The 24,020-nt window shown below is 33.5% G+C and overlaps 1 protein-coding gene across 5 annotated transcripts in view; it reads left to right on the top strand.

Annotated features, from left to right (window-relative positions):
• Positions 1 to 24,020, top strand: part of Nbea (neurobeachin) — a 643,202-nt gene that overhangs the window by 249,626 nt on the left and 369,556 nt on the right. For all 5 annotated transcript variants that reach the window (XM_074043550.1, XM_074043551.1, XM_074043549.1 and 2 more), the window contains one exon: positions 10,965 to 11,092. In XM_074043550.1, the coding sequence (XP_073899651.1) occupies positions 10,965 to 11,092 (128 nt within the window). The remainder of the gene's footprint in view (positions 1 to 10,964; positions 11,093 to 24,020) is intronic.

The raw sequence follows: 24,020 nt of genomic DNA, 5'->3' as shown, positions 1-24,020 counted from the left end.
TAGATTGCAGATAATAGTCTTAATAGATTAATAGCTGGCAAAGATTTTATCCCATTCTATGGGCTGACTTTTGAGTTTAGTGACCATATCTTTTGCTGGGTGAATGGATTTTAGTTTGATGCAGACCCATTTGTTCATTCTTTCTCTTAGAAGCCGAGCCATTGGAGTTCAGTCATTCCATATGCCTATATGTTCCAGTGTATTTCCTTCTACTTCCTGAAGTTGTTTCAAAGTTTCAGGCCTTATAGCAAGGTCCTTGATCCATTTTGAGTTGTTATTAGTACATGGTAAGAGAAAGGGATCTAGTTTCATTCTTTTACATGTGGATATCCAGTTTTCCCAGCAACATTTGTTGAAGAGGCTGTCTTTTCTCCATCATGTGCTTGGGCTCCTTTGTTGAAAATCAGTTGGCTATAGCTATGTGGGTTTGTATCTGGGTCTTCTACTCTAATCCATTGGTCTTCATGTCTGTTTTTGTGCCATTACCATGCTGTTTTTATTGTTATAGTGCTATAGTATACTTTGAAGTCTGAAATTGTGATACCACCCAGCATTGGACTTTTTGCTCAGAATTGCTTTGGCTATTCAAGATCTTTTGTGTTTTCACATGAATTTTAGGATTGATTTTTCTATCTATTTGGAGAATGTCACTGGAATTTTGATAGGAATTTCATTGAACATGTAGATTGCTTTTGGTAGTATAGCCATCTTCACAATGTTGATTCTGCCAATTCCCAAGCATGGGAGAGCTTTCCATCTTCTGATGTCTTCTTCATTTTCTCTCTTCAGTGGTTTATAGTTTTCATTGAAAATGTTTTTGGTTTCCTTCGTTAAATTCATTCCTAGGTATTTAAATTTTTTTGAGGCTATTGTAAATGGGATTGTTTCCCTCCTTTCTTTCTCAGTCTGTTCACTGTTGGAATATAGGAAAGCTACTGATTTCTGTATATTAATTTTGCATCCTGCTACTTTGCCAAAAGAGTTTATGATATTTGAGTATTTTATGGTGGAGTTTTTAGGGTCTTTGAGGTAGAGGATCATGTCATCTGCAAATAGGTATAGTTTGGCTTCTTCTTTTCTGGTTTGAATCCTTTTATTTCTTCTTGTCTTTATGCTCTGGCTAGGAATTCCAAAACTATATTGAATAGGAGTGGGGAAAGCAGGCATCCCTGTTTTGTTCTTGACTTTAGTGGGAATGGTTTCAGTTGCTCTCTATTCAGTATAATGTTGGCTATAGGTTTGTTGTACATAGCCTTTATTATGTTGAGGAACATTCCTTCTGTTCCTAGTTTTTTCAGAGCTTTTATCATGAAAGGGTGCTGAATTTTGTCAAAGGTTTTTTCTGCATCTATTAAGATGATTACATGATTTTTGTTCTTGCTTCTGTTTTTACATTTGCACATGTTGAATCATCCTTGTATCCCTAGAATGAAACCAACTTAGATATGGTGTGTGATGTTTTTGATCTGTTGTTGAATTTGGTTGCCAGTATTTTGTGGAGAATTTTTGCATCGATATTCACTTAAAATACTTGTCTGTTATTCTCTTTTTAAATTGAATCCTTTGGGTTTTTGAATGAGTATTATATACTGTCTTCATAGAATGAGTTTGGTAGTGTTCCTTCCCTTTCTATTTCTTTTAAAATTTTAAGGAGTATTGCTATTAGTTCTTCTTTATAGGTCTGGTAGAATTCAGATGTGAATCCATCAGGTCCTGGACTCTTCTTTGTAGGGAAACTATTACTGCTTCAATCTCATTGCTTGTTATAAGTCTGATTTGGTTGTTAAAATCTCCTTGGTTCAATTTTGGTTGGTTATATGCGTCTAAAAATTTATCCATTTTTTTCTTAGATTTTCTTGTTTACTTTACTAAATTTTTCAAAGTATTTCCTAATGATACTCTGGATTTCATTAGTATTTGTTGTTATGTTCCCTTTGTCATTTTTGATTTTATTAATTTGGGTCTTTTCCCTTCTCTGTCTTATCATGTTAGCTAAGGGTTTGTCAATCTTGTTAATCTTTTCAAAGAACCAATTTTTTGTTTCATTGATTCTTTGTATAGTTTTTTTGGTCTCAGTTTCATTGATCCTGGCCGGGTTGGATTTGTTCTTGTTTTTCTAGTAGCTTAAGGTGCATCATTAGGTTGTTTATTTGAGATGTCTCTGTTTTTTTTTAATGTAGGCACTTATAGCTATGAAGTTTCCCTTCAGCATGGTCCCATTGTTGTGTCTCACAGATTCTGGTAGGTTGTATTTTCATTTTTAGTAGATTCTATGAACTTTTTAACTTTTTTCCTTATTTCTTCAATGACCCACTGATCATCCAGTAGTATGTTGTTTAGTCTCCATGTGTATGAATATTTTCATGGATTCTTTTGTTGTTGAGTTCTAGTTTTATTCTGTTGTGATCCAGTATGATATGGGGTTATTTCAGTTTTCTTATATTTGTTGATACTTGTTTCGTGTCCTAAAATATGATCTGTTTCGGCAAAAGTGCCATGAAGATGATAAAAAGAATGTGTATTACATGGTGGTTGGGTGAAATACTTTGTACATGTCTATTATGTCCATTTGGTCTAACATGTATTAATTCTGAAGGTTCTTTGTTGGATGACCTATTGATGATACTGGGTATTCAGGTTTCCCATTATCACAGTGTTGGAGTCTGTGTTTTTAAGTTCATTAGTGTTTTTTAATGAAGTTGGGTGCCCCTATATTTGGCACATATATGTTAAGAATTGATATCTCCCTTTGATAAATTGTTCTTTAATTATCATGAAGTGACCTTCATTTTCTCTTCTGGCTGATTTTAGTCTGACGTCTATTTTGTCAGATATAAGTATAGCTAGTCCTGCCTGTTTATTGGATCCATTTGCTTGGAAAATCTTTCTCCACCCTTTGACTTCAAGCCAGTTTTTGTTTCTTTCAGTAATATGTGTCTCTGGTAAGCAACATATGGTTGGGTTTTTTTTAACCCAGTTTGCTGGATTTAATGGAGGCATTGAAGCCATTCATTCAGTGTTAGTACTGAGAAGTGTATGGTATTTATAGTCATTTTTATTTCATGATGTTTACTTTTTTCCTAGTCTACTTGATAAAAAGGATTTATTCTTTCATGAATCTTGCTGTTTGACTCTAATTTCTTCTTCTATGTGTAAGAGTTCTTTAACTATTATCTGAAGTGCTGGTTTGGTGGTCATTAATTTCTTTAGTTTTTGCTTGTTCTGGAAGGTTTTAATTTCTCCTTTAATTAGAAAGGATAGTTTGGTTGGATAAACTAGTCTAGGTTGACAGTTGTTTTCTTTTAGGGCCTGAAATACATCTTTCCATGACCTTCTTGTATTTAGAGTTTGTGTTCAGAAATCTGTTATTCTAACAGGTTTGTCATTATGTGTGACCTGTCTTTTCTCCTTTGCAGCTTTCAGTATTCTTTCTTTGTTCTGTATATTAACTGGTTTGATTATGCTTGGGGGTCTTTCTTTTCTGGTCCTGGCAGTTTGGTGTTATGTAAACCTCCTGAACCTGAATGTCCCTCCCTTTTTCAAGATTGGATAAGTTTTCAGCTATTATGTTACTGAATAAGTTATCTATGCCTTAATTTGTATTTCTTCTCCGTCTATACTCATGATTTGTAGATTTAGTCTTTTGATGGTGTTGCAGACTTCTTGCATGTTCTATTCATATTTTCTTACCAGTTTTCATGTTCTTTGACTAATTCTTCTACTTTGTTTTCTATTCCTAATACTCTGTTTTCAACTTGTTCTCCTCTGTTCAAGCTTTCAATTGAGATTTTTTAAAATTTGGGATATTGAGCTGTTTCAGATTGGTTATTTTTCAGGATTTCTATATCCTTAGTCATTTCCTTTTTTATATCCTGCGTGGTCTTCTTAATTTTATTCATGTATTTGTTTGAATTCTCTTTGAGCTCTTTTAGTTGTTTATTCATGTCCTCTTTGAGTTCAGACACTAGCTTGTGTGTCTCTTCTTTGAGCTCATTAATCATTCTTGCTATTATTTTTTGGAATTCATTATTTGATATTTCCTCCTCTTCACTGTTGTTAGATCCTTAGTAGTGTAGTTGGTTTTTGAGGGAGAAGTATTGCCTTGTTGCTTCATGTTTCTGTGTTGCTTACCTAGCAAGCATGAGGGCTCAGTTCAAACCCCAGAACCACCAAAAAAAAAAAAAAAAATGGATACAGAGATTTATGCATCTAGGATTGTTTTGGGTTCAAGTTTTCAGTCTCCTGTACCCCTTGCTTGGGGTTTTATGGACTATCACACAGGACTGGGTGATTGGGCTGATGTGTTTTCTTGTCTCAAGATTGGGGGTGGTTAGCAGCTCAATATTAATCCCTTCAGTTTCTTGTTCTCAAGATGCTGAATTGTACTCCTCGTTTCACATAAAGCTGGGAGGCCTAGCTACTAAATCTGTCAGTTATTGAACTGAAGCCATGCAGTTACATTAATCCCTAATGAACATCAGTTGCTGCTTCTGTTCCAGTGTGTTTGGTTTTCTGTTGGAGCAAAGGTGAATCTTCATGGTCCTGAAAGGCTGAAGGTCATAAGGGTTGTGATGGGTGGGAGACAGAGGGAAAGATCTAGTGGGTGATATGAAATGAAAAGTTTATGTAGTGGAGGGGTGTTCGTGGCTGACCTAATATGAAGAATTAATTAAGAGGTAGACTTGGATAGGTAGAAAAGATCAGGTAGGTAATAAAATAGGGGAGATGGGGGAAAGCAGAGGAGAAAGTTGAATAGACAGATAAATATAAATTTCACAAAACAGAAAAAAAAAAATCTGGGAATTCCTTTATCTATTGGAATTATTGGTATGAAAGAGGAGTATGGGAGGGTAAACAAAGAGAAAGAAGATTGAGAACTAGGGAGTTGTGCTGGGTGGTTGACAGGTGGGAAGTGTAAATTGGGAAGGATGGTAGAAAGGAGAGAAGAAGAAATGGTTTAGGGGTGCATACTTAAGGTAGTTTACAGGGGTCTCCTATGATGACTGCAGTGAGAGGGGAGAAAGGGAGGTAGGGCAAAAGAGAATTGGGGAGCGAGAATGCAAAACAACTGCTGGAATGCACAGAAAAAAATAGTTGTAAGTAAATGAGTAAAAGATGTACATTACAGTTTCAGTAGCATCAGTCATAAATTTTACATAAAACTTGCAAATTTTCTATTGCTGTTGCCCTTCCGCATCTCAGTCTTTCATTCCACTAGATGGCAGGCTAAATTGGATATGTACCTCTGGATTGCTGACTGGTGCCTGAGAGAAAAATAGGTGCTTGTAAATCTAAGTAGGATCTCTGCAGTTTGTTCTAACAAACTTGCCATCTTCACCTGATTCACATTTGCAATGTTCCCATCTGACAAGGTCCCAGAATTTACAGTCTGTAGTTATGTGCAAGTGCAGGGTTTTGTCCCAATAACTTTTGGTAGCACTGCCACATTTTGTCCCCTCAGCTTTCCTCACCTCAGCAGATTGCCCTTTGGATGCCTTTGTTGTTTGGGCACTGACCTTCTCCATGGTTCTAGCGCTGAAAGTTTCAACTCTCCCAGCCCCTCTGGAGGAGTCAGCACTGGGCTTCAGTGCTTACAGGAAGTGCAAACATGCAAATGTGACTGTTGCTTCACTCATTTTAGGTTTGCTGCCTGTGGGACCTGGAATGTGGCTTCCAGAGCCCTTAGTTTCCATTTCCTTCAGGTTTGTGGGAGCTCTAGTTTGGAGCTGTCAGCAAACCATGTTGAATATTGGGAGCATTTAATTAGTAAGATATCTACCAAGAATTAACTAATCTAATAATTTCTTTTATATATGAGCTGTCTTTTAGGTACATTATTTTACATTGTATAATTACTTATTTAAAATCTATATTTTAATATTGTAACCTCTTTAAGTATAATTTAAGCCTTACCAAATCAAATTATTGTTTATTATGTTTATGGCATTATGCTTAATACCTAGGAAAACATAAAAAAGTTGAAATCAAAAGTAAGTAAATATCATAATTTTATGAAATACCATAATGGAGTTTATTTAAATAGAGCTCAAAATGTATACAGTGTCCTAAGTATGAGTAGAATTATTATGTTTTTATTGAATTTTGTAACATGTACTATTGAAAAAACTCAACAAATGAAGTATGTTATAAATAGGTTTACTTAAACAACAGAAAGTATAAAAATCTTCTTTCTCTTAATTCATGTACTTATAATTACCACAACCTTGGATGTATCTTGTGGCCAAATCTTACATTTGGTAAGATTTAGTAATTATAGCCATGGGTTTTCATAAATTATTTTTCCCATGGGTAAATTATATTTTTATTCATATACATTTTTTAGAATTAACTGTACCTGATACTTGCTACAGATAAAGACAATACACAATTGTGCATTTTTTAAATATAAAGCTCTTATATTTTAAGTCATGTTGTTTTAATCTTGACATCAGACCTATAAAATTTCTTCTGAAGCATTATTACTTCCTTTTAATGCTTTGTTTTCGTACATTAGTAATTTTGTTAGAGTGGTTGATAAATTTCTCAAATCTCAAGAGGAATTTTCTATATGTAAATCTTATGTAAGTTTCCTTTATGTAAGCTATTTATTAAGACTTTAAACTGACTTACTGTAAGGAAAAATAACCAAAGTCATCCATCAAGCATTATAAACATCATTAGTATAATTGAAGGGCACAAAAGAGTAGAGTGGAATAAGAAAATTAAGGTAGTATGAATTTCAGCCCAGAGTTTTAAGTTTACTTGGGGTCAAGAATTTTCTCAAATATTAAGAATTTATTGGAGTGTAAGATGATGGGAGAAAATCCCCCACCTATACTACTTTCATATTATTTCTGTGCATAGTATCTTAATAAGCTTTTAAAAAAATGAAAAGTTGCTATTTAGTTTTTTCACCAAAGTAAAATACACTAATATTTCTTACAAAATAATCTGTTGTGAATACCTTGATTTTTTTGTAGTTTTTATATGTGCCTTTTATTTTATTTTTTTTAGATAAAAAAAATCCGTTTATTTTTACAGGACTAACAGCCATGCCCTTCATCCTTGTTAGGATGATTTTTTTTCTTTTTTTTCAGTTCTAGGGTTTGAACTCAGGGCCTACACTTTGAGGCACTGCACTAGCCCTATTTTTGTGAAGGGTTCTTTTCAGGATGGGATCTCGTGTAACTATTTGCCTGGGCTGGCTTCAAACCTCATTCTTCCTGATCTCTGCCTCCTGAGTAGCTAGAATTATAGTCATGAGCCTCTGGAGCCTGGAAGCATGATTTTTAATTTCTTCCTTACATGTTGACACAACTTTTTCATACAGATCGTGGAGTTGGAAAAAGGAGTTTTACATTTAATCTCTGAGAATGAAACTAAAATAAGAGAATATAGGCACAGTATGTATGCTTTTTGTGTTTTCTGGAGAGTAAGTGTGGTAATATTTATTTTCCAGGTGATAAACAAAAGTGCTTTAGTAGAACTTTATGTTCATACCAGTTCTTTTGATAATTTGAATTGTATAAGGATAAAGATATACTTTATACTGTATATTCAGATATTAATAACAATAAGCTGCGGGTTTCTTTACTGTAAAATCATGATGGAACTTGTCCTCTTAGGATGTTTTGTTGTGGTTTGATGGAGAAGTCTAACAGTATTATTTGATAATGAGATTTTCTGTTCTTAAATTCTTTGTTTTCCTGGTGAGTAGAATATGTTGATTCTCTACCCTTGAAGAATCATATGTGAGATCAACATTTAATATTCAATTAAATTTTGTAAAAAATTATTGGTAAAAAATCTATAATATTGATTCACTTCCTAAGAAATGTGTTTTTATTCACATTTCATAATTACATAATTGGTAATTAACATATGAGTACACATATAGAAGTAATCAGTTGCTGATTAATTTAAGTTTCCATTGGATAATTAGCTTAATCACCAATAACAATGCTTTTTGTGATTCTGAAGCCTCTAATAAATCATTCAGAAATTTGTAAAATAGGGGAGAAAGTCCTCAAACCAGGAAAAAAAATGTTTCTATCTTTAATTAGATAAAATTACATTTTTTTTAGCAGTACTGGAGATTGAAACCAGGGCCTCACAACAAGCTAAGCACACATTCTACCAGTGGAGCCAACCTTAAATAATTAGTACCCTAAACCCAATAGTATAGTTATGATGTGAACCTTCATGAATGCAGAATTCAGAAATAATTTTGCTTCCTATTATTAGTCTGAACAAATTCATGCTTCCATCAGAAGTCACCTTCAGAAACTATTAATAATACATTTTTTTAATCAACAGAAATTTATTTCTTACAGTTGTGGAAGCTGGCAAGTGGAAGAACAGGCCTCTGGGAAATTCAGTGTGCCAGAGGGCTTGCTCTCTACCTCTAATGTTCTACCTTGTTACTGTTTACTCATAAGATGAAAGGGCTAGAGACATTCTTTGAAAGAAAACAATATAACAGATGCACTTGCATCCCTATCCAGACTTAACAAATGAGATTTTACTTTATTTGGTTCAAATCTCTTGTTGCTATTCTTTTACTTGTTCTCTACTTATTGTTGTTCTTTTTAGTTTTTGTTGGATTTATTATTTTTTTGTGGGGGGCAGGATCTCACTTTGTAGTCCTGGTTGGCCTTGAATTCTTTTTTTTTTTCTTTTAAGCTTTTAACAACTTTGTTTTTTCGTATTATTGTGCTGAGTGGGGTACATTGTGTCATTTACAAAAGTTCTTATATCAAATATATTGTACTTGAATTCATCCCATCTTCCCCCCTTCTTGGTTTAGTTTCAACATATCATTTTTCCATTTGCACACATGTGTACACATCACTCTTCCATTTGCATACATGTGTGCACAGTATTTACAACATATTCACCCTCCTTCACCCATTTGCATACATGTGTGCACAGTATTTATACCATATTCACCCTCCTTCACCATTTCCCCACCTCCTCCCCACTCCTACCAGTACCACCACCCCCCATATACACACATGGCAGGACCTATTATGTAGAATTTTCTCCTTTTCATAGTCACTCTTACAATTTTTACTTACCATTCTTTAGTAGAGGGAATTAGTTTAGCTACAAAGTCATAGGACATGATCCTAGAGATTAGAATTAATAAAATAGTAGATGGAATTAAGAAAGCTTTGTATTAATACACTGAAGATTTACTATGAGTATGGTTGTTCTGTGACTTCAGGTGGCCTTTTTTTTTTTAGAGGAGGTATTTGTATTTTGTCTTTTTCTTTTGGGCCCTCTTATAAATTAATACGTATTAGTAGCTAGTATTCTCATTAGAACGGCCAGTCAAAATGTTTCCTGCTCAGCAGCATCAGCACACCTGAGAATTGGTTGGAAGTGCACATTCTCATAGTACTCCCACTCCTCTGCTGAATCAGAATCTGGACTGGGCACCACAGTCTCTTTCAGTAGGCCTCGAGGTCAGTGGTCCACTCCAAGAGTTGAGAACTGAAGTCTTGAAGTAGGTTCTTGTCTTAGGAAATAATAGTGCAGAGGCATATTGAAAACTCAAGTCTTCATCAAGTCTGCCAAGCCTCATCCACATCCCTATTTCTTTGCCTGACGTTGCCTCTCCATAATGTTCTCTCCAAGTGTATGTGGAAGTGAGTAAATCCAAGTTTTTTCCATGCTTTCTTCTTTTTGTAAAGTTGTTGATCCAGAAAAAAGAAAATAAAATTAAATAGAAGGGCTAGAGGTAAGGCTTTGAGTGTCCAATGATTCAAAACTTGCTGTTTCCAACTTAAGAAATTTAGAATTATTCCTTAAACCCTAGGTAGTTGCTTAAAAACATAAACTAGATGCCAGAGTTTAGTTTTAATTATTAGTAATATATTACAAATTATTCTAAGGTTAGTTATTTTTATTTTTTTCATTAGTTTTTCCTCAGATATAACAAATATGTTACCTAAGTGTAGTGGAAGAAATTTATTTTTTGAAGAATTATTTGATTCCTTACTGTATTTGTCTTCTGTGTAGAAGGTGTACACATGTAACATATTACTATTATATTGATATTCTTTGTAACATTTTGCAAGAGAATATATGGGTGTGTTTTATTCAAAGTATCAATTATAAAATCTAACATTATTGATCTCTCAATGTGTGCCAAGAGCTTTTCTATGTACTTTACATGGCTGAGGGGTTATTTAATCTTCACTGGATAGGTGCTATGATCATCTTCATCTTGTAGGCACAGAAAGCCCCATGTTCCCAAGGCTGCTGGCTGTCACTGTAACCAGGATTCCAGTCCAAGCAGTCTTTCTCCAAAGTACTTACTTCTAAGAGAGATAGATCTGCAACCAAATTATTCATTTGTTTAAGCAAAAATGATTTCTTCGCTTATGTTTTTCTTTTACATGTAACATTAAAAGTTATTTTCAAGAATGCCAAAACATTACTGAGCAGTATAAACAATAATGCTGAGACGATAACAGTAAGTGGTCTTATGAAATGGAAATGCCTACTTTGGCAAAGCAATTCAAATGAATTTCAATTGCTCCCTTAGGTGTCTATCTTTTCAGGAAACACCTTCTTGAGAGCAAGAGTTAAATTCGTTGTAACTGACATAGTTTCCACATAGTAGGCACTCAAGACCCCTTTTTTTTAATGAAAAGCATAGGAAACATATAAGAACTAATTTTTCTGACACTCATAAAACTATGGATATAGTTTCTGGCACTTTCAGTTGGGTAGAACTCTGATTCGTTTTCACAGTATTGTTTTTCTAATTTAGCTGCAATCTTTTGGATAGACCCATGACTGTGAAACTGTGTAGTGTCCCTTCTACACAAAGCATGTTATTATTCCATGGGCTAAAATTAGAGTGTGGTGACTTTTGAATATTTTGATTGATCATAAAGTTTTTGACATTTCATTTTGAATTATATTTATTAATCTTTATGTCTTAATTCCAACAGCATCACTGCAAAACTTGAAAGAGCTTTAGAAAAAGTTGCTCCTCTTCTTCGTGAAATTTTTGTAGACTTTGCCCCATTCCTGTCTCGTACACTTCTTGGCAGTCATGGACAAGAGCTATTGATAGAAGGTATGGTTTTTCTCTCTGTTCTGATTATTTTACTTTCCTGTGATGTGTCTGTTAACCATAGCATAATTTGTACTTTTAGAGGAATATTTTCATTTATTGCCAAAAGGATTTAAAGATATTATATCCACAAATTCTAATAAGATTTTTGATACATAATTTCTCTTTACTCATTTTTAAAATGACATTGTGCACAGTCAATGCCAATGGCAGAATTTTTAAAATGAAGAACTTTGAAAGATGTTGAAATGAGAAGCTTCAGGTTCTTCTGATCTCAGTCTTATCAGGGCTGCGTATATCCTCTCATTAAATAGCATGTTTACTAAGCAGTGATCTGTAGAATTTTCTTACGGCTCAGAGCAATACTTCTGTGAGTGACTATTCTTATTCATATACCATTTGTAATATGAGGATTCTTAACTGAGAAGACACTGAATTATGGAAAAATATTGAACCTGGGAACTATTGAATCTGTTGTCTCCTACCCAACTGCAGGGTGGGTACAGTGAGCCGGCAAAGAATAAAAATTTACTGTGGTGAAGACTTAGTTTATACAACTGCACCAGGAGTCTGGTTTTGAAAATTTTGGCTACCTCAGGTTTTATTTTAGTTTTAGTTTTATGACTCTTGCTGAGCTTCAGAAAGGTGTAACCAACATCAAGATGATACTGTAGGTGAATGGTAGCTTCACGTGGCCCTGGGATATAGAAGCTTTGTATACTGTTTTTTACTTCACTTCCAACTTACTGGAGAAGCAAGGATATTTCCCTGCACCTGTTTTGTTATTGTCTCCATTGCTTCTGCATACTATTTCTATGAGGCAAAACTGTAATAGTCAATAACTCAATCTATGGGAACCACTGAGTTTGATTCTCGTTCCACTACTTTGTTCCCTGGTTTTTATAAGTTACTAAGTCGCTTGGTACCCTAGTATTTTTTCTAGAAGATGGAAGTCAATGATAGTATTCCAGTGTTCTGATGACAGCTAAATTATGTGATGCATTTAAAACTCTTCAAACAATGACACATAGTCCCATGATCAAAGAACAGAAAAATGTCATTGTAATGTGGCTTGCATAGAGTGAACCAGAAGGAACAGCCAAAAGAGACACAGTTGTCTTTGGCATTACCATGAGAGGTACAGTGAGGCTGTTGCTGTTTTGAGATGGGTAGCAAGGTCTCTCTGGCTACTTTTATTGTCACTGTTACTATTATTACTTCCACTTACAAAGAGAAATAGAAAATGTTTCAAAGAATGTTTAGAACAATCATAGTAATTTAAAGCTGTCTAAAAACAAACTTAAAAAGTTACTGGAAACTTAGTAAGTACTCCTTGGCCACAAGTTGTGCCTATAATTTAAATGGCTTTGTACCAGACACATAAATGATTCATTGCACACAATTGTGTGTTTGTTGCTTCATTCAAAAATTAACCAACCAGAGTTCTTTTACAGGATGGAGTCCTACACTGAGGAGAAACTTCTATGAATAGAATCTAAATTGAGCTGTAGATGGGCAAAGGGGACAAAGAGAAAGTCCAAATAAAACTGGGAAAGACAAACAACTAATATTTTCTAAAACTACATGTGTGTTAGTTTTATGTTACAAATAGATGAGACAAATAGATGAGATAGATCAACTTACAAGGATAAAAAGCTTATTTTAACTCACAGTTTCACAGGTTTCAGTTTACAGTCACTTGGCCTGGGGCCTCTATGACTTTATGGCAAAGCCGTAAATCATGCCAAGGCGTGCATGGCACAGTAGCTGCTCACCTCATGGTGACTGGGAAGCAAAGAGAAGAACAGTAAGGGGCCATTAAGCTCCATCTCCAAAAGGTTCCACTACTTCCCAGTAGTGCCAAGAGCTGTTGATGAAACCTTTAACTCAGGGGACTTTGAGGGACATTCAAGATCTAAACTATGAAAGCAACATGAAAAGCATCTCTAAAATGTGAAAAGAGAGGTTCTCAAAAGCTATTTTAAAAACATTAATGTTCAGGAAAATGAATAGCATGTAAAATACTAAGCAAGAAAGGATTGTAATCCTGTATATTATAGTAAGAAAAATGAGAATGAGTAGAAAAATAGCCCTTCACCACAACATTAAAAAGTTGAGACATTTTTAAATGGGCTAAAAGAAATTAGAAAATGTTACAGGATGTGAAAGAACAATTTAAATTTAAATCATAATTTAGAGAATCTCACAAGTCTGTTGATAGGAATTAGGGAGGAATTAGAAACAAAGGAGATATAATTTTAGAAAGGAAGATGAAGTTATAACAGAAGTAAATAAACTTAACAGATAAGTTAACTTCTTAACAGATAAGAAAAATATAATGGGGGAAGGAAAATTTATAAATACCAAGAAACTAATGACTAAAGAGATAAGAAAAGATGGATGTTAAAAGGACAAATCTTGACTATCTAACATATGAATAATAAAAATTTCCAAGAAGGAAAACTAAAGCAAATCACAGAAAAATAACAGGATGACTAATTCAAGAGAACTTTCCCAGAAATTTTTTAAACAGGAAATTTGAAAATACATATTGAAAGGGCACACGGAACACCTGAAAAAATTAACTTGATGCCAACATTGCTATATATTCTAGTAAAATTAATGAACTTTAAGGAAAAAATATTTTGGCTATTCAGGTAAAAATACAAATTAGTTTCTATGCTAGGCAGGTGCTCTACCGCTTCCACTATGCCCCCCAGCCTGTCATCATACTTTTTGACACTATATTTTCTACCAGAAGAAGATGGAGAAGGATACTTAAGACACATAAGAAGTGAAAATACCTATCAAACTAATTTTCATATATAGAATCTACAAACTTAACATTGAAGAAATCAGGAAGTAGTATTCCTATCATCCCTTCATGAGAATAAATACCAGGTAACCAAACTGATTCAAAAGATCTCAGCCCAAAGGCTCAAATATATTATATAATATAATATTTTATATATATTCATATATATATATAACCATGGTATATATACTGTGTACTAGTAGCACTGTCTAATGTTTTACCACAATACAATGACCAAATCATGAGCACTGAGCACACTGAATCCAAAGGTTATCTTGAAATATCATAGCAGTGAGGACTCCTTGCAGAAATAACTAATTTTATGGCTTGCTGGAAATGTTAATGATTTGCTTACAACATTGTACAATATCAAAAAGCAATGATGATGTTTAAAAATGTCAAAGAATTCAAGTGGTAACTTGAAGAGATTAATATTGGCCAATGATAGGATTTTTAAGTATTAGTAAATATAATAACTACAATGCATTAACACACTGGAATGTCTTTATAATGATGATTTAGATAAATTCAGAGGATAATAGAGAACCAACTCCTTAATTTGAGAATTGGTAAATAAAGGGAAAGAATGGATTACTTATCCTGTCCTTCCTTTGTAAACTGATCATTGTGTTATCAAGTCATTAATGAGAATAGTTTTCTCTTTACAGAAATATATCATCTCATTAATAATGAATGGACTTTGGGGTTAGATTACCCTTGGCATCCACTAAAGACTTAAGAGATCTAAGCAGCAATAATTGTCACATCACAAAAAGACAACTAGACAGCCAGATGGGGAAAACAGTATCATGAGTTAAGACTGAATGAATAAATAAAATGAGGCTGAAGCTGGTTAAGCCTATGTACCCAACGTATTGCACTATATCATTGGAATTCACTCATCAAAATTTGCACTTCTGAAAATTCTGTGGTACTATTGACTTAGTTTCTTTAAAATAAATGCATGTGGAGAAAATAGATGGACAGGAATCCTGTGGCTTAAAGAGATTGAAAAATCATCTCAAAATATGAGTAAAACTAAGTTGCTGATAGATACAACTATATCATTTAGGTGATAAAACTAAAAAAGGAAAGTGATTATCATAAAGTCAGGACAATGATTTGTTAAAAATAAGGAGAGATTATTGATATAATTATTATTGATATATTGATTGCGATATTTAGCAAAAGTCTGTTTCTTTAGCTATGTGGTGATTGTGAGTGTGCTCTCTTCATAAAATTTCATTAACCTACTTTTTATGGAGTTGTGTTGTATTGTACCATTAAAAAAAAAATTGGTTTTCTGCCTGGGTGCCGGTGGCTCACACCTGTAAATCCTAGCTACTTGGGAGACTGAGATCAGAGGATGTTGATTTCACTAGTTCACATGACCCTATCTCCCAAATAACCAGAGCAAAATAGGCTGGAGGTGTGGCCCAAGGGGTAGAGCACCTGCTTTGGAAGTACAAAGCCCTGAGTTCAAACCAAAGTCCCACAAAAAAAAAAATTGTTTTTCTGGTAACAAGTGGTATTTGAACCCAGAATCTTGAGCATGCTAAGTACTCACTGTATCAAAGAGCTGCATCCCCAGCCCAAAATAAAATATTTGAATGTCCTCTATGGAGGTTACAGAAAGGTTTTTTGTTTTGGTTTGGTTTGGTTTTTTGGTTTTTTGCAGTACTGGGATTTGAACTCAGGACCTTGTCCCCAGCCCTTTATGCTTTACTTTTTAAATAGGTTCTTACATTTATGCCCAGGCCGACCTGGACCATATTCTCCTATTTAAGCTTTCCACATAGCTAGAATGACAGGTGGGCACCATCACACCTAGCTTTTATTGCTTGAAATGGGGTCTTCCAAACTTTAAGCTGGCCTCGAACCATGATCCTCCTGATCTCCACCTTCAGAGTAGCTAGGCATACAGGCATGAGCCACTATAACCTGCAATAAAAGTTCTTTGATGACATTTAGGGCCTTAAGTAACAATGATGTGTAACATCTTCATGGTAAATAAGCTGTATAAGCCACTTATGTCAGTCCATGTCAATTTCAATGACATTTAATTATAAAAATCAAAAAGTATGGGCTAAGTATAGTAATCCTAGCTAATTGTCAGGAGGAGCATTACAATTCAAGGCCAGCCCTGGCAATAGTTAGCCAGAGGTCCTATCTCAAAAATAAGCTGGGAGTAGGACACATGCCTGTAATTCTAGCACCTTGGGAGGTAGAGGTAGGAGAATTGTGGTCCAAAGCTGGCCTGAACAAAATTGTGAGACCCTATCTGGAAAACAAACTAAAAAAGGGAGAGGCCTAGAAAACACAAGGTCCTAAGTTTAAAAACAAAAATCTAAAATTATGTTCGTAGAATTGAATAAGTTCTCTCTTACATTTATGTTATTGAATAAAGAAAAGAAAATAACCAAGATAATTTTAAAGCTGAATAATCTGTTATAATTAATACAGTGTGTTAGTGACCCAGAGATATATCACTGTGTCACAATAAATATTCAGAATCAGATCTTGCATACATATGGTAACATTATGTGACAGGGTTGCCATTGCAGATTGATGAGAAAGAGAAGAACAATGCAGTAAATGCATCTAGATCAATGGAATACCCTTTTTTTAAACAAAGAAAGTAATTATATCCTTTCCTTACCAAATATACAAGTCACTACCAAAATAGTTGAGAGGCAAAATTTCAAGTGTTTTAGAAAAAGAAAATATCTTACATACCAAAGTAAGAAAGCTTTCTTATACTAGACAGAAAGGTATAAAACATAGAGTTAGTTAAATATGTAGTTTGATAAATATAATATGCTAAAATTATTATTTCATCAAAGGACACCATTAAAAAGTATAAAGATTGAGAGTAGCATAAGCAAGATATGACTAAGAAGGTCCATTTGTTTTTTCCCCTAAGAAATTCTGAATAAACAACAATTTATGCACCAAAATAGCTTTGCTGGAACTCTGAAAAACAGATAAAAATCCATAGCAAAGAATCAAACACATGGCAAAAAACAGCAACATTCAAAAGGAATTTGTGGCACTTTATTTGTTCATATCCACATTCTTCTCAGTCCAGTGCAGCATTCATGGTTAGGGGGAAGCTATTCAACTCACTCTTCTTCCTTTGGAATAGAAGGAAAATAATGGAACTTGCTTTTACCATTCTCTTTGTCTTGGGCTGCTCTTTGTCTTATTGCCAAAGGGATTGGTTTCTGATTTGACTGACTCAGTGTATTGATGGAAATGGTGATATAATTTGGATAATAAATCAGAGGTCACAAAAAGTGGTGGGCACTATGGCATGTTAGAAATTTAGGAGATCTACAGATCCATGTGTGATTACATATAGGACTATGATAGGAATTCAGGTCTTCTGAGAAGAAGTAGAATTGAAACTCTTAAGGAAAATTTAGATATTTCAAAGGAGCTGTATATACATGGAACTACTAAATAAATAAATAGCACACATGCAGGTCCAGTGAAAATGAATCTCCAGAAAATGTTTGAGGACACTGAGTCATTAAGACAGGCTGATTAATGAAAAATTTTTCCTACACAAAGACATTCTGTAAAGGCTGTGAGAGATGACTATGTTTTTAAATGTCCGTATTTCAACAAAGTTCATAAGATACCTAAAGAAGCAATGAAACATGGCCCATTCAAGGAACAAAATAAGCTCCAAAGACCATCCCTAGGGCAATACAAGCCTCTAATTTCTTTGACAATAATTTTAAGCTGCTGCATTAAATATGCTTAATATCCTAAAAGAAAATGTGGGCTAACAACTAAAAAAAATCAGGGAAACATTTTACTAGCAAAAGGGAAATACCAATAGAGTGAAATTATACAAAAGTGAAAAATTCTGAAGGTTAAAAACAAAAGGACTGAAGAACATACATTAACAAGAATAATTTTCAACAATTTGAGAATACCTCATCTGAAGTTGCTGAGTTAGAAGACAAAAATGGTCTGTGGGGGGGAGTATGAAAAAAGTGAATAGAGCCTGAGAGACTTAAGAGAAAACATCAGGCAAACTAATGTAGGTTGAATGTAGGATGAGTGGAAAGCAGTGGTAAGAGAGAACTTTGTAGTTAAAAATGCTTACATTAAAAGAAAAAGAGGGTGAACGAGGCTGAAAGCAGTGAAAATATTATGTACTCATGTATGAAAATGGAAAAATGAGAAATACTGAAACTATTCCAGGAATAGATGGATGGATGGATGGGGGGTGGGAATTAAGGAGAATGAAATGATCAGGTGAATTCAACTATGATATATTGTAAAAACTTTTGTAAATGTCACAGTGTATCCGCAGTACAACAATAATATAATAAAAAAACATACACTCCAAAAAATAAAAAGAGTAGATCTCAGGGAGAGGGGGAAATAAGGGAGAATGGTGGAGGGGATGAATTCAAGTATGATATATTTGCTATATCATAAGAAGTTTTGTAAATGCGACTGCATACCCCCACTCAGGACAACAATAGAAAAGAGAAAAATAAATAAATAAAATTTACAACTTATAAAAAGAGTAGATCCCAAAAAACCTAACTTTAAACCTTATAAAGCTTGAAATAGAAGAAAATAGAAGAACAAAGTGAACCCAAAGCTAAAAGAAGAAAGCAAAACAAAAATATAGTGTAGACATATGTAAATGTCACAATGAACCATGTCCCAATAACCACTAATCTACTTTATATTTCTATGTATTTGTCTGTTGGGACCATTTCATATAAAGGTAATCATGCAGTATATGGGCAATTGTGTGTCTGGTTTCTTTTGTGTGGCATATTGTTTTCAAGGCTAACAGTACTTTAGCATTAATATAACATTCCTTTTTATGGTTGAAAAATATTTCATTGTATGAAAAAACATAAAGATTAGTGTAGAGATAAGCACAGTAGAGAAAAACTATCAAGAGCTGACTCATCAGAATCATAAACTTTTTTCTAGATTAAGAAAAAGAGATTATTCATCAGTAACTAAAATGAAATTGTATGCTATCAAATTGGATGATCTCTAGAAAGTGGATAAATATCTAGAAACACAAAGCTTACCCAGACTGAATCATGAAGAAACAAAATCTGAATAGACCTACAGCAAGTATGGAAATTCAATCATTAATGACTTTCTAAATCCCAATACAGAAAAGTCCAAGACAAGATGGCTTCACTTGTGCATTCTTCCAAACATTTAAGAATTAACACTGGTCCTTATTAATCTCATCTTGTAAGTTGAGGAAGAGAGAATAATACTTCCTAAATCTTTATATGAGGCCACCATAAAACTAATACCTAACCCAGTGACACTAAAAAACCCCACAAAACTCATATGCTTTATGAATATTTATATAAAAATTCTCAACAAAATTCCGACAAACTGAATTTGTTCTGGAAAGCAGGGATACTTCAGCATTTAAAAATCGATCAATGCAGTACACCACATTAATAGAATGGGGAAAAACACTAATGATTACCTCAATTGATGCAGAAAAATCATTTGGCAATTTCAACACACTTTTAAGAGGATTCTGCACACGTTCATTATAAAGTAACTCAGAAAGTGAGAAAGAGAGAGAAGTCAACAACATAATAAAGGCCACACATGAACAACCCAGAGAAACTAACAATCATAAGCAGTGGTGGGAAACTGAAAGCTTTCCATTTAAGTCTTGGACAAGGTGAGAGTTCTCACTCTTGCCACTTCTATTCAGCATTCCACAGGAAATTCTAATCAGAGTAATTTCACAAGATTTAAAAATGCATATAAATTGAACAGGAAAAATTACTAAAAATTCTCCAAAATATACATTAGGAATAATGAGTGAATTCTGTGAATGCAAAATTGGCATTAAAAAATGATTGAACAGTCTGAAAAGTAAGTTAAAGACAAATAATCATATTTATGATAGCATCAAAAAGAATAAAGTACTTTGGAATAAACTTAATTGTTCTGGTAAAATACCTATACACTGAAAAACTACAGAAAATTACTGAAAGAAATTTTTAAAGGTATGCATAATTGTGAAGATATCTCATATTCATGGATTGGGAGGCTTAATAGTTAGGATTTCAGAACTACCCAGTGATCTATAGATTCATTGCAGTTCATACCAAAATCCAATGACATCTGTAGAAATAGAAAAACACTATTCTCAAAGCCATGGGGAATATTGAGGGACTCAGAATATTCAAAACAAACCATTTTGAGAAAGAAGAAAAAAAGCTGGAGAACTCATACTTCCTGAATTGAAAACCTGCTGCAGTGCGACAATAATCAAAACAGTGTGGTACTAGCATAAAGACAGACATACAGAACAATTGAATAAACTCACTAGCCCAAAAGTAAACCTTTGCATATGGTCAAATGATTTTCATACTGAATGCCAAGACCATTCAGAGGGAAAGGACAGTCTTGTCTACAAATCATATTAAGACTACTTCATATCATTATGCAAGAGAATTAAGTCAGATCCTTATCTTATACTATATGCTAAAATTAACTGTAACTTCATTAAAATCCTGAATATAAGATCAAAAACTATAAAACTTTACATGAAAACGGGAAAGCTTCATGACACTGAATTATGCAATGATTTCTTAGGTACAACTCTAAAAGTATAGTCAGTAAGTAAAACATAAATTGGGCTGCATTAAATTTAATTTGAAATTAAATTTTGCAGAAAATTTATTCTATGCATTAAAGGACATCATCAACAGAGTAGAAAGGAAACCTATGGAAGTAGAGAAAACATTTGTAGACCTTATACCTATTAAGGAGATTATCCCCAAGATGCATAAAGAGTTTCTTCATTTCAACAAGAAAAACCACAAATAACCCAGTTTTTAAAATGGCACAGTCAATAGACACCTATTAGAATGCCTACCACCAAACAAGCAAAACAAAACTGAAAATAAGAAATACTGACAAAGATGTAGAAACCCTTATGTGCTGCTGGTGGGATGTAAGATGGTGCCGTCATTATTCAGAGTGCTTGGCAGCTTATCACAGATTTAAAAGAAAGATTATTATGTGATTCATCAACTTGACTTTAAATATGTATCCAAAATATTTTAAAACAAAGTCCCAAATATACATGTGACCCATATACATAGCATAATTATTCAAAATAGCCAAGAAGTAGAAATAACTCATGTCCATTGACAGATAAATGGATAAACAAATGTGGTTTATATACACAATGGGATATTAAGTAATGAAATTCTGATGTATGATATGACATGATTCTACCCTGAGTGTGTTACTCTAAATAAATAAAGTCACACATGACCTCACTTAAATGATTTACCTAGAATAGTGAAACTCATAGAAACAGAAAGCAGATTGGTAGTTTCCAGTGACTGGGAGGAATGGGAAATAGGGAATTGTTTAATGGTGGTAGAATTTCAGTTTTTCCAGATGAAAAAGTATACTTAAAATGATTAATTTAAGATGATTTTATTTATTTATTTATTTCGGTAATACTGGAGTTTGAATTCAGGGTTTTGCACTTGCTAGGCAGGTGCTCTAACTGCCTGATCTATGCCTTCCCTTTTTGCTCTGGTTATTTTTGAGATAGGGGCTTTCTTTTTGCCCAGGCCAGCCTGGACTATAATCCTATTTTAGGCTTCCCAGTGTTGCTGGGATGAACAGGTAGATGCTACCACCTCCAGCTTTTTTCTTTTAGATGAAGTCTCACAAACTTTTTTCTCTGGGCTGTAGTTGAATGGCAGTCCTTCTAATCTCAGCCACCCTCAAAGATGAGATGATAGGCACTCACCACTAAATGCAGCTGTTGGTTGAGATGAGGTCTCAGAATCTTTTTGCCTAAACTGATCTCAAGCCACAATCCTCCCAATCTCTGCCTACCAAGAAGCTAGGATTATTGGCATGAGCCACCCGTGCCTGGTTAAGATGGTGATTTTTGTGTTATAATATTTTGCCATAATGTTAATCAAAGTGGGTTCAGCCATAGACTGTAAGGATGCATTTCTAACACTGTTAATCAACAAATGTTAATGTTTACATTGCTCAAAAAATTCCTGCAAAAAAATAAGAAAAGCACAATTTTATAGGAAAAGAGGCAAAAACAAACCTGATAATTTGCAGGTGAGAAAAATATAGGTGTTAAACATGTAAAATAGTTCATTCCCATTTGCACCCAAATATACGCATATTAAAACCTGTCAAAGCTGTTTTAAAGGGGAGGAGGGAGAATAATGGAGGGAATGAACCAAACCAGGGTACAATGTATGCATATAAGGAAATACCACAATGAAACTCCTTGTACAACTATTGCATGATAATAAAAATGTTAATATAAAACAAAATGAAATAATTCCACTCCCATCCTATTGGTACAAAGTTTATGTATTAGTAAATGTGTAGAATCTTCTGTTGTGAGCATAATTTGTTACAATCACATTTGGAGTAATTTTACATTCCCTTACAAAGTTGAATTTGTTAAGATACATTACTCAGCAATTTCATTCTTAGAAAATATACAATGAAGTATTTTTGAGTGTGTACACAGGCATGTGTGTGTGTGTGTCTATATAATGTTATAACAATAAAGTTTTTTCCAGGGACAAACTGGAAATAATCAAAATGTATACTAAATCTAAAATTGGGTAATCAGATATACAGTTAAGATATAATATTATGTAGGAATGAAGTGGAATTTTACAAAAATAATACTGATTTTAATAGACAACATGGATAAGATTACTATAACTTAATTAGAGTTATATTCATAAGTGGTAAAAATACATATAACTACAGATGACACCTTCACAGTAGTTGTTACAGGTGGCGTGGGGGGATCAGTGCTTCTAAAATTTTTAGTTCTTTAACTGAGTATTGGTCTATACTAAGGTTCGGCATACTAGGACCCCAGCAGATAAATATGACAGTCACCTATTTTTATAAGTGGAATTTTGTTGAAATAGCAGGCGTGTCCTTCTTTTATACATCATCTAGATTGCTACTTTTGTTATTTTGCTTTGTTTTTTTCAGACAGTATCTCACTGTGCAGCCCTGGCAGTCCCCAAACTCCCGATTTTCCTGCCTCAGCCTCTCCAGTACTGGGTTAGAAGGTATTAGTCATCACGTGTGAGTCCAGAATGCTTTTGATCATGTTTGACTGATCTTTTTTTTTTCATTTTCTCATTTTTTTTCAGGAAACGATTACAATAATATATATAAGAACTTCATCCCTAGATTAAAACATTTGTTTCAGTTCTAGTCAGAATTTTCAGAGATAATATTCTCATTAATTCTTTAAAAATTAAAATTATATTGTAAAACCTTCAAAAATACTGAACTATATGTTTCTGTAGTTTTTATTTCTTTAGATGTAAATATTAATATATGTATATTTTACTTTGTCTATTAAATCAGTTTTGAAAGATAAAAAGTAATTTAATTACCTTTATATTATAATCTTATAGTTGTTGAAACACTAATTTGAGTTCAAATTTTTTACATAAATTTAAAAATATTTAAAATAGATACAGCTAGTATCTCATCTTTAAAAATTGTTCTGCTATACTGTTATATCTAAAATTTCAAATAATCAAAATAGCTATTAACTGGATTCTTTGAATATTATGCTTTTCATTGTTAATTATATTAAAATACGTGGATTCTTGTTTGCAGTTTAAAATTATGTTCAGAATTTTTTATCTATAGGGACATATCACATAAGTAATAATTTAGTGAGAACTACACTTTAAGATTACTTTCTATTACTAAAGTGTTACCTGTGACTCTTGAAAATAAAAAATAAAAAAGTATCAAAGGTAGTTTTATTTAATGATAACATGAGGTTTTTGCCAAACTCATTGTGTAATTAATGTTTTTCATCTTGTTTCTTATGAGTTTTGCTTTCAGGGATAAAATGGTATGGAATACAATTACCAAAGCCTAAAACAACACTCCTTTCTATTTTTAATCGAATGCTATTTCTTTATTGACACAACTGTGGGCTGTTGTGTAGTATCGCATTTAGTTTTACCATATTGAACTGTAGTGTGCTGTCACTGAAATACTAGAATGTATGAGAGAAAAGAATTTAATAGCACATTAAAGAGAGTAATGGTA

The sequence above is a fragment of the Castor canadensis genome, chromosome 10, assembly GCF_047511655.1.
Source record: "Castor canadensis chromosome 10, mCasCan1.hap1v2, whole genome shotgun sequence".
NCBI classification, from domain to species: Eukaryota; Metazoa; Chordata; class Mammalia; order Rodentia; family Castoridae; genus Castor; species Castor canadensis.
The sequence above is the reverse complement of the archived record's forward strand: the minus strand, read 5'-3'. Positions and strand labels throughout refer to the sequence as shown.